The sequence below is a fragment of the Corvus cornix genome, chromosome 1 (genome assembly GCF_000738735.6).
Source record: "Corvus cornix cornix isolate S_Up_H32 chromosome 1, ASM73873v5, whole genome shotgun sequence".
Taxonomy (NCBI): domain Eukaryota; kingdom Metazoa; phylum Chordata; class Aves; order Passeriformes; family Corvidae; genus Corvus; species Corvus cornix.
In genome coordinates this window covers 37,968,795-37,985,096 of record NC_046332.1, presented here as the reverse complement: position 1 = coordinate 37,985,096, position 16,302 = coordinate 37,968,795, and the positions used below count along the sequence as shown (strand labels likewise).

Below are 16,302 nucleotides of genomic sequence, written 5' to 3'. Positions count from 1 at the left end.
CTAGAGACATGTCCAGCATGGCTTGGGATTTCCTGAAAAGTCAGAAAGTACATTTCCATTTCTAACTTCTGGGATGCAGCATCTAGCTCCCAGTGAGCCTCCAAACCTTGTACAGAGACCAGGACGTCACTTACAGCTCCCACTCCAATCCCAAGCCTAGACACAGAGGAAGGATTCCCAAAATACCTCTAGTGTGTCAAAAATATCAATGAAATGTTAAAAATATTCCCACACAGTTGAATCCCATGATGTAAGAAGTAATGGTTTTAAACAAAACAAAGTCAATTCAGATGTAAGAAAAAAGTTTTTAACAATGAAGGTGGTAAAACACCAGCACACATTGCCCAGAGAGGTGGTGGATGCCCCATCCCTGGAAGCATTCAAATTCAGCTTGGATGTGCCTCTGAGCAACCTGACCTAGTTGAAGATGTCCCTGAACACGGCAGGGGAGGTGAATGAGATGACTTTTAAAGGTTCCTTCCAACCCAAATCATTCTTTAGAGAGGTACCAGGGATCGGAGCCATCTCCGCCCGACGTCCAGGCCAGCTCTCCTGCTGTGGGAGGAACACACAGCCAGCCCCAGCAGTGTGGACATGAGAACAGACACACCTGTTTGCACTGGCCAAGGCACGATTCATCACAGTGCTCACCTACACTTCCCAGTTTCAGAGAGCACCAGGAATTCTGTCTGACCATTCACTGTTGTGTATCTAAGCACTTATTTAAATACATTTCCCAAATGGAGGTCCCCACAGTGGTATAGATTGCATGGATATAGGGACTTGTATCTCATTCGTAGGTACTATACACATCACAATATCATACCAAGTTCCCCGATTTTTACCAGGGAGAATACTTAAAACCTTTTGCCAGTTAAACAGAGTTTTGTGTCTTACTGAAAAGAGCAGTGCTTGGTTACAGCAAAGTTGCAGTTTGCTTTTTGATACCAAGTCCCAGAGATACCTGCATCTCTATGAAATTCATGTGGGGGATATTGAGCCCATACCTGATGCTTTCTTGGCCAATATTCATTCATTAACATCCTCTTCAAATACATGCTAACTATCACCTTGCTTAATCAACCACAATGGAAGAGAAATCAATCAAAGTCTACTCCTGCCTTGAACCTGAATTCCCACCTATGACAACATCATCAGAATAAAAGCAAGGAAAAGCCCGTCTTAAGACTTTGCAGCGAAGTTACCACATCAACCAATTTTGGTTTGGAGCTGTTGGTACACCTCCAGCTTAGCAAAGCCCCCGGTCACTTACTTGTCCTCTAAGAGGCTTTGCCCCGTGATCAGATTTTTCCCAGATGGTGCATAGTCCCAGTTCTCTTCCACAATCCCGAGGTAGTAAGTTCTGGTCCTTGCTTCCACCACTGCCCACAGGCAGAGGAACCCCAGGGCGCGGAGGCGGCCACCGCGCTGCGCGGGAGGCATTTGTGGTGCGAGGCTGGCACGGGCAGGCAGCAGCAGGATGCACCACAGGGAGCTCAGCCGTCCCTCCCTCCCAGCTCTCGACAAGTTATAAATAAGGAAGAGACAGAGCAAAGCTCCTCCTTTTCAGGAGGTTAGGACTGGGATAGGCAGAGAGCCGGGCTATGCAGAGCAGGGAGAAGGTTGCTGTCATGGCAGGACCTTTGCCAATCCTTTGGTTAGTGAGTGAATTACTCACTTACCTATCCGGGCTAGAGCCAGTTGGTGGTTTTTAGAAGTTTGAATGCTTTTTAGTCCTCCTTTTGCCAAACTAGGTGATGTTGCATATTGGGGCAGAAGAGGGGTTGGTGTTTTTGACATCCTTGTAAAAACCCTTTTTTAAAAATTTTTATTTTAACTTCTTTATCATGTCTGAGATTTCTAAAAATAGCATCTTGTTGCTTTCCTTATTTTTTTTTCAATGACATAACACTAAGTTATAATCCAGCATTATCAGAGGGAGCAAAAGAATTGGCCAGTACCTCTCCAATTTCTAGCCTTTTTTGATCTATTTATTAAGACTGTAATTGATCTGAATATATTCAGTTTTAAGGTGCCCAAAATGAGGTACCTTTTTACAAGCATCCCTGGAAATTAGAGCCCTTATAATAGTCTTTCCATTTGGACACCTAAGAATCGAGGCTCACAAAGATCACCCTTTTATTAACCTTGGTAATTAACATGCCCACGTAGCTCTCTAGAAAATCACTCCCTCCCTTTATAGCTTAACCTCCTCTAAGAGGATATCTGTGTTACCACCTTGGCAAAGCCCAGTGTAAATGTATATAGGATAGGATAGGGTAGGATATTTTAAACCACTTAGGAAACATCCCCAAAAATATCATCTGGGTGACAAGACATTTTGCAAAAGCATACTGCTCTGCTCCTAATTTTTAACTGACTACAGGCATTAAAAATTTGCGGTCTGGAATACAGTTCTTGAGACCCATTGCAAGCTCAAACAGTTGTGAAATTCCCCTTTCAGGTCCAGAACCATGGGACCTCTTCCTGTGCAAGTTAATGGTTATCTGTGACTAGGGCTGCAGGAGGCTTCAGAAGCGGACTTGGAAGTCACAGGTTTAATGCTGTCTGCCAAGACATAGCTCAGTGATGTGAATGAGGTTTTATGTGGCAGTCATGTGAGGTTCACCCTCTGGTATGTGGCAGAGATGGCTACACGTACAGTCAGCTGTGCTGAGCTCCCCTCTCCTCGCTGGTGTGCAGGTGTCTCTGAAGTCACAGAGAATAACTCAAAAAACAGGTGCTGTTCACAGCAGCTGAGCTGCAGCCGCCTGGACCTTGATAGATCTCATCTAAATTAAGAGACAAGGCACACAGACACATGCAGTATTGTGCTAAAGAAGCTTTCGGTGGTTTTAGGCTATGCTTTGTATCTCTTTAGCTATGAGGACTGAAAGTCCAGTATATGTGGGTTAAGGATACAGTCAGACAACTGCAAATGGTCAGCTTGACATAGCTGTAAAAGCAGGAGTCCCTCGGCTCCCAAAATCTCTCTGATACATGCTGATGTTCATTTTCTCATGTCAGTTAATCGATGAACAATGAGAAAGAGGAGAGCTGATAGGACAACACAGGTACTGTACGATAGGACAATAGAGCTGTTGTACAGAGAGCGTGATCCTCAGAGGCAGCACCTACAGACTTCCTGATATCCTTGGAGACCTTGCTGATCTCTTCACTCTTCTGCTGCAAACCACACACCGCCCAGCCTCTTGGCTTCTCATGTCAACCTGTACCCTCTCTTCCAAAATACTGATACTTAAAAATCATCTTCCTTTTCCACTGCTTTATTGTGTCACTTTGTTGCGTTACTCAAATGATGATGACTAAAAGTACTGTGATTCTAAAAGGCGTAGTTAGAAAGCAAAAGAAAACACAATTACTGTGGGACAGAGCTTTGCCAGCCCGTGGCACCGCCCTGGAACATGCCCCTGGGGTGGGACACACAGGCCAGCTGGTGGGCTACAAACGTGTGAAAAGGCCAAGGTGACACTTGGAGGTTAACAGGATCCCACTGTCGTCTTTGCACAGGGCCTAGGAATACTTCCACTGCCCAGAGGAGCTCTCCTGAGCCCGGGGGAGTTACAAACTTCATCTCCTGTCACTCAAGCGCCTGCATTTACAAGAACTCATGCCTGTTATGCAAATATTCATTGTCATAATGTAGCAATCATTTGCATTTGAGTAAGAAATACGTTTATTTATAGGGCACTGCTGCGCTTTGAATGAGATTGTGTGGAGTTCAATTGCTTAAATCAGCCATTTGCATGCCATTAGAAATATTTAAGGACTGGGTACATGGCCAATTTAATTTAGACAGTGTTGCTATGACTTCCTGTTCGTGTGCTTTTTTATAAGTTAAGAATTCTGTTATATGTTTAAGTCTCTGTAGATGTGGACTCATATAACACAAGTGCATCAAGCTAATAGGGAATAGGAAGGGGGAGTGTCCAATTCTGAGCTGGCATCTGACTGCATTACAGTCATTTAAATAGTATTAGTGCTGTGTCCTAGTTTTTCTATTGCTTCTCATGCACCTAGGATTGGGTCCTGGTTGCTTTCTTGTGAGAATAACTCTTTAAAATTCAAATAGTAAGTTAATTTATTTGTCTATTACTGTAAAATTTATTTGTGTAACAGGAATAGTGTGTAGACATTAGCACTCTATATCAGCAATGTGTTGTAAGTTTGGTAAACGCCTTAGCTTGGCTTCAGCACTTAGTAGATCTGGCAACTTGTATACCCTTTGCATCCACACATTAGCACTTAATTACCTTGTCACATCATTAAACCCAGGCACATTTGCATTCCGAAGAGGTGCTGTGGGCATGACTCAGAAAAGGATGAAAGAACAGATGTTTTGTCCTTGCATCAGGAAAATTTCTGGGAAGCTCCCTTCCAGCAGTGAAGTCATGGGATTAAATTTGTCACTTTGTCCAGGATCCTTTCAAGCAAAGGAGTTGGATGTTGGTTACTCTGAGACTTTTTGTCCCTCTGAAGGCTAAAATTAGAGCATGGCTGGGTTTCAAAGTTTTGCAATGAGAAGGAACGTTCATAGGACTGAAGGGTGAACATCTTGAATACCAGTTTGTGGATAAGCCCTGAAACATCACCAATAGAGCGTTCTTTTCAATCAAATCAGGAATTATTGCAGGAATTAATTACCTTAAGTTAGTGCACTAAAGCCCAGACTTGTGCCAGCTAATGTTAGTGATTAAACTACAATGCTTAAGTTGTGATGGCTGTAAGATCAACAAAGAGAGATGATGGATGTGCTGACCTTTGTCAATTCCTTGAAATTAGATCATAGACAAGCACTTTATTCAGACTGCCTATGACTGAAGCCCGGCTTTCATTCTCCATTGGGAAGATGATGAGCTAATATTCACGCAGATTGTCTGCTCTGTGATTGTTTATTCCATTTTCTCTGCTTCTTCTTGATAGCAGTAGCTGATCCTTCCTGGTCCCTCTGCTGTGTTGGTTTGTGTCTCCATTGCAGTCCAGGTTGGGGACTTAGTCTCTCTGTTTCCAGCATAAGATTACCCTCAGCTAGTACTGCCACCAGCCCTGGAGCTGTGCCTGTAGTGACCATCCCAAGGTGACAAAGAGTGTCTGTGATACATCTGGGAACTGAACCCTTCTAAGTTTCACATCAGCCTTTCAACCAAGATGTTCTCTCTTTTCATCAGTTGTCCCACACTCTCCAGACACAAGCACACATTAAATATAAAAGTCTCTTTGTACATCAACAGTTTCTATTGCACTTTCTAATAATTTTCTGAGTTGCAGCAGTAGTGAACAGAATATAAACCTCATGTTATCTTGGGTAGTCACACAAGGTGCGTGTAAGTTACTTGAATCTTTTGAGTTCACACTGGTAGGTCGAAAATCTCAAAAGGCATTCACAATTTCTATTTGCAGCTCTGGATAGGACTTTGGTGAGAAAGGCTTCCTTGGCATATACAGCATTTCCGTGGAGCATTCAAAGTCTGAGCACTGAAAATGTTAGAGACAGAGAGACAAAAAAGCTGCTGGAACTCAAAGAATAACAAAGATCTACAGTCAGTGAGGATATTAGAAGGGCAGCTGTATCCCATATTACATGTGACACAGTGAACCTGACTCACATCTGCCCAGAAGTCTTTGTGGCAGGATGGAAACTGAACCCATCCCTCCAGATTCCCATGCCAGAGCCCACATGGCTCCCCGGCATTGCCTTCCAGCCATTTGGGCTCACTCCATGATCCCAGCTCAGGGTCACAACTGGGCATTTACCGCAGTGGTTGTCTGGAGATCTTTATCACAGAATAATTTTCTCTGTACATCTCTGTGCAGACACTCTCCATGCAGAACAGCTACTTTGGTATGTTACCAGTTGTGGACAAATCTTGAGGCAAGGTGTGAAATGGAGAAAAGGGCCTCTGTTGTATCAGAAGCAGCGCACAGATCCTTTCTTTTCCATCAAAGTTTTGAGCTAAACCCAGTATCTCTCACACCACCAAAAAAGTATGATAACAAGATTAATTTAGATTTCAGAGAAACCAATTATACATTTGTAAGAACACCCTAAAAATATTTCATATTTTAATTTGAAGAATGTAAAGGAATGCAATGATGAGAAGAAAAGCATTTAACTGTGTACTGAAAGGAACTGCAAGCTTGAAAAGATTACAATAAATTGCCAAATAGGCTGGGCAAGTGAAAATTGTTCATCCTTAAAAGCCATTAAAACGAAGCTAAAAAAAGTAAGTTTTGATCCTAATTAAGAGAAGCTTCCTGTGTGTGGCAACTCATGTAAATCTGCACTGTTAAAACAAGGTTAATACCTCGACAGAACTTCAAGGGACATTATTTATGAGTTTCTATGGTGCTGCCTATTGTAGCACTTAACAAACATGAAAGAGCTTAACATTACGTCAGCACTGTAGGACAGAACGTGTTTATTAACCCTATTATACAAATGAGGAAGGAGGAAGGGTACGCAATGTCCAGACGCTCATGAAGCAAGGCAGCCTGGTCTCTTGACTCTCTGTCCGGAGCTGGGAGCAAGGCAACAGCCCTCCTGTCCCACAGGCTTCCCCCTGACCACAAGGCTGGTGGAGATCAGGGACTTGTTGGACTTCCAGAGTTTGTGGAAGCGATGCTGTGATCAGCTGCATGGTGAAACCCTTTCAAAACACACCTTTGCTGCCTGCCGGCAGGAGGGCCAGTGCCAACATCCACCTGAGCTCTCCTCCAGGCAGCTCTGCTTCCTGTCCAGCCTCCTCTAGTCACCCAGTGGGCATCATGAAATCCTCTTCCAACATGCCTCATGGCACTGACCTACTTACTTACTCTAGTGGAAATGTGACCCTTTTGTTTTCCTCCTATGAGATCACTGCCTCATTTTCTCTCTGGGTAAACAGGGGAGTTGTGGTAATAAATCCTGGCACTGGAAAAAAAACCTAACCAGGACTATTTAAAGCAGGTAGCAGAAAGGAAGGTATCAAGCACTGTGAGCAGAACAGAAAGAATTGATGAGATTGCATCTGCACAAGTGGCTTCCAAACTGTTGCAAACTCAATTCTGGCAGGCAAGCCATCCCCAAGAGTGATATTAAGCTGCATATTCCCAGCAGGATTGTGACACTTTGCTTAGGGTCTGTTGATTAAATGGGAGGGGGCTGTGTGAAGTGGAGGAGCTGACAGGAATTACTTGATGTCCAGACAACTTCTTCTGGCCAGTTTCTCTGCTGGAAAGGAGAAAATGTGGAAAATGTCACAACCTTGTGGAAACCTGGATGATTGCCCATAGTGAAATTATGTGATTTATGGGATATGCTGCCAACATTATTGGTGTTTTTCATCTGCGTCTATAAAGTTTTGCAATAAGGAGCAGCCCTACTGTTCTTCAGTGACTCTGGTACTTCCTATTTGAAGAAGCCTATGGTACAGCCAGAGCATCATTCCTGGAATGGAAGCCTTTCAGGTCTGATATTAAAAAGGAAAATAATCTCTGCAGCATTATAAATGCCATACACTATGGAAAAAAACCTCTCTCGTCTACCAGCCCAGTTACCACTTTGAAGAGCTTGTTGTGGTCTTTCAAAACACCATCTGCCTTTGTTTTATAATTGCATGTTAGTACCAGATCTTACATAGTTGTTACTGAGAATTTCTTCTCTCCTCTGCTCAGCTCTTGCCTTGTCTCTCCTTTCCCCTGCTGAGTGCAGTCCTGGGAGTTGCAGAGCACCCTTGTGATGCCTGGGGTGGCCACCTAAAAACAGAGACTAGACAAGAATAAGGGAATAAAGGTAGGTATTTATTTGAAGGGCCTTCAAAGGTACACCAGGGGAGCTAGAAGGCTACACCCAAGATGGACCCCGAGTCACGAGTTCTTCACACTTTCGTCGGTTTGGTTCATTTGCATATCAGGGTTAATTCTCCAATTAAAACTTCAGTTAATGATGTAACTTCCCCAAATTTACCCCCCTTCTTAAGATGTTAGTTTACACCTTTTGGGCCTAGGACAATCTGGGTATCCTTGGAGAGCAAGCTTGGAGGGGCTTTGTTATGTCTACCTAACATGAGAGAACAGTAGTTAACAGGCTACAAGAAACTTCAGAGTTACACACTAGGTGGTACAGGATTTGAAAAATATAAAAGTTAAAACCTAAAGCATCACTTGTTTCAAAAGAGATTTATTTAAGTCTCCAGATTTGGGTCAGGACTCTCAGCATCTTTCTTTTCTTTTTCTTCTCAAGCAAGAAAGGGCTTGTGAACACCATGGCAGGGCCTGGTAAGCCCACACTATGTATATAAGGCTGACCAAATTTGCCAATTCTGGTACAGATTCCTCTCCAAAAGGGTTATGAAGTGAAAGGCAGCACGATGCAAATCTGTCTGAACCACCCCTGGGTCCAAGCTGGAGGGTTTCTGTGCCGGGGGCCACTTACATTTCTGAAGTCAGGACTAACTCAGAGTCACTCTGGCTTTGCCAACATGGTGTCAGCAGAACTTCCTTCTTTCCCAGGCCAGGTTAGTAGCTCAAATGGTAAACTTCATGAATTACAGTGTCTGATGTGCTTCCTTCAGCTCCTGCGCGGCAGATCACACAGGTCCACAGTCTGTATGTTTTGGAAGTAAAAAGTGGACATCAAACCCCACCTTTGGACACCTCAAAAAGTAGCCTGAGCCTCCTAAGTGCTGAGCAAGCTCCCTCAATGGAGGAAATATGGTTTCAGCTGACTAACTGTAAGCACTCAGTTAGCTTAGCTTCTCCTCCTGTGTGCTCATCTAAAAGTGGGGATGATTATATCTGACTCCCGCTGCAGGTGTTTGGAAGCTAATTTAGTTAATGCTTGTCAAGCACTTTCAGGTCTTCAGATGAAAGGGGCCACAGATAGGCAAAGCACTGCTATTACTATTAATTATTTCTATTGTGCAAGGAGACATGAAAGCAGCAAGAGTGATGATTACTCGCTTCCTTTACAAGTGTCAAGACACAGTGCAAATACACAGACGGGGATCCTCCCTGCCCTGCAGTGCTCCTAATCTTACCAGCCAGATCAACCAGACAAAGAGCGGGGAAAGGAGCACAAACCCAGACAAACGCAATGCATGTAGTGACTTACCACACACGGGTTGGGTTTTGCAACAGCTGCTTTTTACAAGTGTCCTGTTAGCCAAAAAAAGCACAATATTACTGTTCTAAGGTATTTAAAAATCTCGAATCAGGCTCTCAAAAAGGGAAAAGTTTTTTTGCAAAAGGTAGTAAATGTTTACTCTCCTTATTTGCCCTCTAATTTTGAGCAGATCATGCTTTGAAGTTTTTCTTTACAGCCATGAGTACTGAAAATATTTCGTTAATTAAGAAGTCAAAATTATCCACGATCAATTTGAAGTATTTGGATATGTAGAACAAATTCCTGGTGGTAACAGGTTGCTGTCAATCAACTGCTCAGCAGGAAGGAAGTGAACATGGGCTTGGTGGCAGCTCATCCCTCTTCCCTCCCTTGTACCAGTGAATCTCTCACAATTAGTTTTCATTCTCCCCAAAGTGCCAGGGGGCTGGGTGTATGTCACAGAGGAGTTTACATGCAGTGATGAGATGCTCCACAGTAATTGGCTCCTTTATCTAATACCTGACTGGACAGGCAGACAGAAACAGAAGTAAAAAACCCAAGTGGGTCCCAGACAGACGCTGATAACTCTCGCACGTGACTGTGAAAGGGCTGGTGCTGGCTCAGTAGAGGGAGGGGGAAACATGACCAAGGCCAGTAGCCGGACTGGGATGCTCTGGGATGAGATGTGCCAATCTGGGCCATCACACCTTTCCTTCAGAGTGTGAAGGGTTGCAGAGGTAGATCCTGGGTCAGGGAGTACGAGGCTAGCCCAGGGGTCAGGTATCTGCATCCCTCACCTCCTTCAGGGTCTGTTTCAGCCCATCAGTGGAATGAGGTTGTAGCTGGACCTGCAACGTCCTGGGTGAATCCAGCAATTGCTGAAGCTTGCTCTGACTGCTGTATGAATCCAAATGGTTTTCTTGTTTGCTTTTTCCCAAGTAAAAGCATCCAGATCGTTTAATGACAGCTGGTGAACATGTTTGGGACAACATCAGCTGCATTTTTTCGTTGAATTTATCACGGGATGAGGATGCCCGATGGAAGACACCACCAGACACGTGCTTTAATTAAACTATTGAACTACTCTTAAAAGAATCCCAGCCTCTTTCAAAAAGCAATTCTTCCGAGGAAGAGGCAGCTGTGTTTCTTGGAGACCATAGGGAAATGCCTCCTTATCTCATTAAGCATCTCAAGGATATTAAAAATATGTTTAAAATGCTGAACCATCTGTCTCCCATACACTCTTTCTGCTTTCCAGGGCTGCATTTCACCCCTGGGCTCCTCCACGCTCCCTCTAATGGCCATCGACATCGTGGTTCATTGCCCCTCTGTGCCATTGCAAGGGAACCACACAGGCACAGAATCCTGGTGTTGCACAGGGCGAGATGTGCCTCCTGGAGGAGGCCCTCCAGGCTTTTATTTTGGTAATGTGTGTGGGTTCATCTCTCACCTAGCTCTTTTATGATCCTGTCTCCACCCAGTATCTTCCCTCTTAACACTTCCCCGTGTTCTTGCCTTTCTCCCAGCCTCTGGAGACGTGCCATCGTTGCAGAGTTAATGCAGGTCTTGCCCTTAGCTCAGTTCAGGCCCACACCTAATATAAAAAATGGATTACACCACTGAGGAATGACAAGAGCATATGCCAGATGGTTTGTTCATTCTTTTAGGTCTAGCTTTCAGATGTCTTCCTCATGCTGGTTCAGGCAGGGCTACCTGGAGCTGGCTACCCCAGACCATGCCCAGGCAGCTTTTGAATATTTCCAAGACTGGAGATGATATATCTCTAAGGATGGAGGCAGACAGTTCACCCCTTTTCAGAAAGGACCTTTAATTATGTCTGCCTAATTTTAGACATAAAACAAACCGCCTGCAGCCCACTTTCCTCAACATCCCCTCACTGTCAAAAAAGCCTTGAATCTGCCTTCCAGTGGACATAGCAACAGTAAAGAATAAATAATTTGAAGATTAAAGTTGCTTAATTTCTGGGATAATATGGGATGTTTTTGTCTGTGCAAGCAGAGAATCCCTTTCAGAAACCCATGCAGTGCTAAGAAATGCCTGAAAGCACTTCCCACTTTGGGAAATATCGACTTATTTGCCTCAGGCCCTTCTTCTATGCATGTGGAGATTTTAAGTACTATCCTGTCCTACAATGGACCCAAACTAATAACTTTGGAGTCAACAAGGGGATGGATTGTCCTTTCATCAATCAGCCAGCACCGGCTGGAAAAAAACCAGACAAGTCTCAGGATCTGAAAACCAGCTGTATTTCCAAAGCCTTATCCAGTTTTTCCACATATTTCTCTGAAACAGGCAAAGTAAGTAGTACTTCTACTAGCAAGCAGTAATTCTGGCTACAAGCCTGGCCTCATGTGCATGTTCAAAACATCACAGCTACGCACACAGAGCTAGTATTGATTTTCCTTTCGGCACAAAACTAGATGGAGATGGTGAACAAGAGGACAATGCCCCTTGCAATAACAAAACACTTAACTTCTGACCTGGTGGGTGTTGCCCTCCTCCTTCATTCTGGTGGGATTCACTGCCCCAGATGCCTCAGCCTTGCACAGAAATTTTTAATCTCTTTCAAGTTACCTGGACAAGCTACATCTCTCAGTCTGACCAAAACCACCACTCTGGACTACAGAAACCTTCCTTCCTGACAGTGTCAAACACCTCTAAAAAATACAACGAGCTTTTTTGATGAACCACATATTTCTTCAGCATATTCCCAATATTTGTTTTCATTACTGAAGACTTCCTGAGAAACCCGGGATAGTTCAGGGCAAGAGAGGAAGGGAGGAGAAGGATCACCAGTTACATTTCTCCTGTTTGTTGAGGTAAATAGGGGCATTTTCCAGTCAGTACTATTTTAGCTCCTAATTTGCCCTCTCCCTAAGCACATAGTTGGGCAAACCCCAGTGTCAAAACATATGGATGAGAAATGCCTTTCAGCCAAAACCAGAAAGAAGTGTTGCATGAAACCAGCAAAATGAAAGCACAAACCTCTAATTATTTTAATATTGGATAGTGACAGCGTTGTTCTGTGTTGGGAGTACAAACAACCCTTGGCCACGGGTCACAGTTCATTGCTATTTTAGAAAACAGTGGGGTTGGTACAGTGCTGTCCCTGGGCAAACCACTCAGGTAATTAAATAAAACAAGCTTTGTGATAAATCAGATGAACATACATGCACACAAGCAAGCGATGGATAATGCTTGGTCGGATGGGCAGAGCTCTCGGGGTGTTGTCTCAGGACCATTCTCCCTCATCCCAGAAGGTGCTTCTGCAGAGCAAAAGCTGTGCCACCTTGGGGTGCCCTGGGGTCACAGAGTAACTGATAATGACGGGGTTTATTCTCAAAACACGGTCTCTTAGTAGTGGTGCTCGTGTCCCCAGTGGCAATGATGTGTGTGCTGCCATTGCAGGGGGAAAACTGTGCTTAGCAGGATGTCACCTCAGGGAGCAGAGAGAGTCTAAGTATGTAGGAAAGGGGATTATGCATAAAAGGAGAGACAAGAGAACAGAAAGAAGGGGGGGAACAGGAAATAGGTAAAACAGAAGAGAAGGAAAGATCCATCCATGTGACTGTCGTTGCTGTAAATTGCACATCCTGTATATGCTGTGTCTTAGGACCTCCAGTGCATGATGGTGCAATGCAGTGAATACACTCCCAAAGAGTGCAGAGAGCCTATTTCAAAATTTTTCCAGAATAACTTCCATTCCACCTCTTCAGACTCACAGGGATCCTTAATATAAGCACCTTAACTTGCACCACTCAATCATAAAAAGTAATTGTTTTCTGGCTATCTCTGATCTGATTCAAGTCATGAGCCTTTTTGCACTGAGCCACTTCTCAGCTTCCTCAATACCCTTGCCATGCAATCAGCTGTTTGTGGCCTGGGTCATGCAGGTCTTGGATACTCCAGATAAAGGAAAACCTGAATAACGCTGGTAGTGCCATTTCTATCTTGCTGTTTCTACCTTAACAGAGCATCTGCATGCTCCTGGATACAGGCAGGCAGGATAACCTGGGCACCTGCTGCAGGAGAAGCAGAAGCAGCTGGCACGCCAGGCCAGGTTACCTGCAATACCCAAGCACATGAACCTCCTCAGAGCCAGCTCATCTCGGAAAAAGCTTCTTAACAGCAGTTAAATTTCCTAACAGCAGTCTGATCTCAGGAAAATCAACCTCCCTTTCCCTCAATTGAAGGGAGTATTAACAGCAACATGTCATAGGAAACAGCAGCAAGAAATAATTTGTGTCAAAATTGAATAAATTAAATTGACTGGAGTGTCACTGTGTACTCAGAACAAAGCTTTGACTTCAGAGAAGCCTCTTAAGTTTTGCACTAGAATAGATGAGAACAGAGCTGTCTTGCTCCTTTTTCCACATCATATCAACAGCAAAAAGGGCATTTTTCCTTAGTGCGCAGCAGCCGCGCTCCAAATGGGCCAGATCTATTAATTGAGTAAGTGGGCAGTCAGATATGCCCTTCACAAACCTGCATGGGGCTGTAATTCTTCAGTTTCTCACATTGCACTGCTCAGGGAAATTGTGGGGCTGGAACTGTTTTCATTCCTATCACAATGAACAGGATTTTTCACATATTTACAGTTCCTCTCTCAGTTCCCATGCTACTACATGCAACTGGAAAATTAATAAAGAGGTTATGGCTAAGAGGGTAGAAATAAAAGGAGGATCAGAGCTGGTGTACAGTAAACCAATATAATCAGGAGGCATTGATCAGTGGAACACAAAATGTTTTCATTGCCTTAAAAGTCAATATTGTAGGGGGGGAAATAGATGTACACAATCGTACACACTCAGCTGCTACTAAACACTTCACAGGCAAAGCTCAGTGTTTCTAAGTGTTTTAGAGTTTGCTTGCTTTCCTTTCTCTTGGGTGAGTCTGTCACTTCAGAAAAACAGGTAGGAGTCAGGATGCCTGGTGTTACTACAAATTTTTATTATGTTCTTCTTTTTGGCATTCTTCCTGGGCCTCACAATGAAGTACAGAACTTACTCTTCGCTACTTAGTACAGAACTCATCAAAAACTGAATGTAGATCCTACAATAATGAGCACAACTAAAGATATTCTTGAACCAGTAAGAGAACAAAGTTTAATATAGCTTACTAGTATTTTATTTTTTCTGTAGTGGCTAGAAGCATTAGTCTTTGGTTAAGCCCCTGAGCACGTAAGTGTTGTATAAATGTAGATGAAAACGCTGAACTTGCCCCAAACAGTTTAAAATCTACACAGTAGATAGACAGACTTTGGAAAGGGCAGAGAAGAAAATGAAAAAGGTCAGTAAAAGAATGTGTAATGCTGGGGACACAGTATAGGTGAGAAACTACAGAGGTGAGTTTTGCACATCATCCTGGAGGAGTATGACCCCGGCAAAACTAGAGAAAAGCAGAATCAAAATGAAGGATGCTGAGCCCACCTTAGGGTGTTAGGTATGGGAAGATGGGAAAGGTGGTGCCTTAGAGATATTATGGGGTTAGAGCCTATAAAAAGTCCAAGCAACCAGGATATGAGATTTAGGGGCAGGGTTCATCTTAAGTATCATTATGAAATTCACTTATTTCCGTCTTAACTCTCTACATATGCTTGCAGGTCCCTCCAGTTGTTCCAGCTGTCAGTGTAAATTGCTGATGGTCTTCAAGTTGTTCTAAAGTTAATTCTTTAACTGCTTTAAATCTCACTAGGCCTGATCCCTTTGTCTTATCTGAAGATTTTATGTCACTTTGTTCCTTTCCCTTGGGGTTGAAGGAACACCACAAAAGACATGGTGAAAGGCTGTAGCTGCTGATACCAGTTGAAGTTTGGGGCATTGGATTCAGTGAGTTCAGTTTTCCTCCTTGTTGCCATCTGTATTATCATGAAGGTTCTTTGCCTGAGATTGGTCTGAGATCACTAAAAATTTTCACTGGCTGTGAGTCAGTGATGAAGAGAGCCTTATTTTATATTATCTTATCTTATTATTTATATTAAATACGCAACCAGGGACTGAATTCTTGGTGCTTTTGCAGTCACTCTGCCATGCTGGTAGTCCTCATGGATGTGATTTCTCTGACCACAGATTCAGACATCTAGATCCGAACAAGTTGTGAGATTCTTTTGCCATTAATGATTTACTGTAACCCTAGAGTAACTCCTAAAATAGATCTTGTGATTCTTTTCCTTAGAAGTGTCTGTTTCTCTCACTAGAAATAAACACAGCCTAGCTTGACATCCATACCCAAAGTCACATGAGATGAATTCCACCCTTCACAACCAATCTTTCATAGTTAGAAATCTTCTATCTACTATCCACTTTAGAGGATGAAGGTGAGAGGTGAGGACGCAGATGCCTGTCAGAGAGGGGATGTTTTCAGTTGAAGGGAGGGATCTGAGCATATTCCCAGCAAAACTGGGGCCAAATCTGACCTATCTATGCTACCTAAAGTAATATACATATTTATATGTTTTAATGTTTGGATATATTTTAACAGTTACTATCATCACATTTTCTTCAAAAGAAACTCCCTTTCTCCTCAGTATGAGTCTTCTCCCAGTTTAATTGTAATGTCTTAATACCCTTCATTGTGTTTTACATTTCTTGCCCCATCCCTAGTGTCTCTTCTACCTTTATGTTCTCCACTGCCGAAGTAAATTTTCAGTTTCCCTTCTATATTCCCATTCTTTCCTCCTTGGAATAGTGTGGGGTTTTGTTTCCTTGCTCCCTCCCTTGGTCACATCTCTCCCTCCTCCCCAGCCTCTCTGTCCTTTCTCCATTTTCTCCTGTCTTTGAGTCTTCTTCCCTTCCCATCCCCACTCCCCTCACCTAGCTCTCCCAGGACCACGCTTTGGAGGACAGCCACTGTGGAGTTTTAACCTTCTGCTGGTGTGCAGAAGAGGACGCCGCACCAATGGCCAGACTTTGCTGTGCCACCACCTCGTGCTCCAGCCACATTCTCTGCCATGTACTCACTGTTCCTCTGCCATCTCCTGCCTTTCCTCTTCTGCCAAACTCCACACAGTTGAAACGGCTGCAGATGTAAAAACCTCTCTGTTGCTCTGATCCACGTGTCCCGGGGGCTGGGGCATTGACCATTGGAACACTGCCTTAAAATAATCAATAACTGCGGGTGACACGCCAACCTTGCGCTGGCCAACCAGGGATAACTTGGGGTATTTCCTCATTCTCCAG

At 43.7% G+C, this 16,302-nt stretch overlaps 1 protein-coding gene and 1 long non-coding RNA gene across 4 annotated transcripts in view; both read right to left on the bottom strand.

Moving 5' to 3' along the window:
* HEPHL1 (hephaestin like 1) overlaps positions 1-1,530 on the bottom strand; it is a 35,101-nt gene extending 33,571 nt beyond the window's left edge. For both annotated transcript variants that reach the window (XM_019286483.3, XM_010400633.4), the window contains exon 1: positions 1,274-1,530. In XM_019286483.3, coding sequence (XP_019142028.3) covers positions 1,274-1,443 — 170 coding nt within the window. In that variant the 5' untranslated portion in view covers positions 1,444-1,530. The remainder of the gene's footprint in view (positions 1-1,273) is intronic.
* Positions 1,531-6,121: 4,591 nt separating this feature from the next.
* Positions 6,122-16,283, bottom strand: LOC120411053. 2 transcript variants are annotated; one of them, XR_005603471.1, is made up of 5 exons: positions 16,084-16,283; positions 9,113-9,156; positions 8,435-8,605; positions 7,637-7,768; positions 6,122-7,231 (listed from the first exon to the last, which is right to left on the bottom strand). It is a non-coding gene; the product is annotated as an uncharacterized LOC120411053 (long non-coding RNA). The 2 variants fall into 2 exon arrangements; XR_005603468.1 differs by lacking the exon at positions 16,084-16,283 and adding an exon at positions 10,554-11,914.
* Between the last annotated feature and the right edge of the window lie 19 nt (positions 16,284-16,302).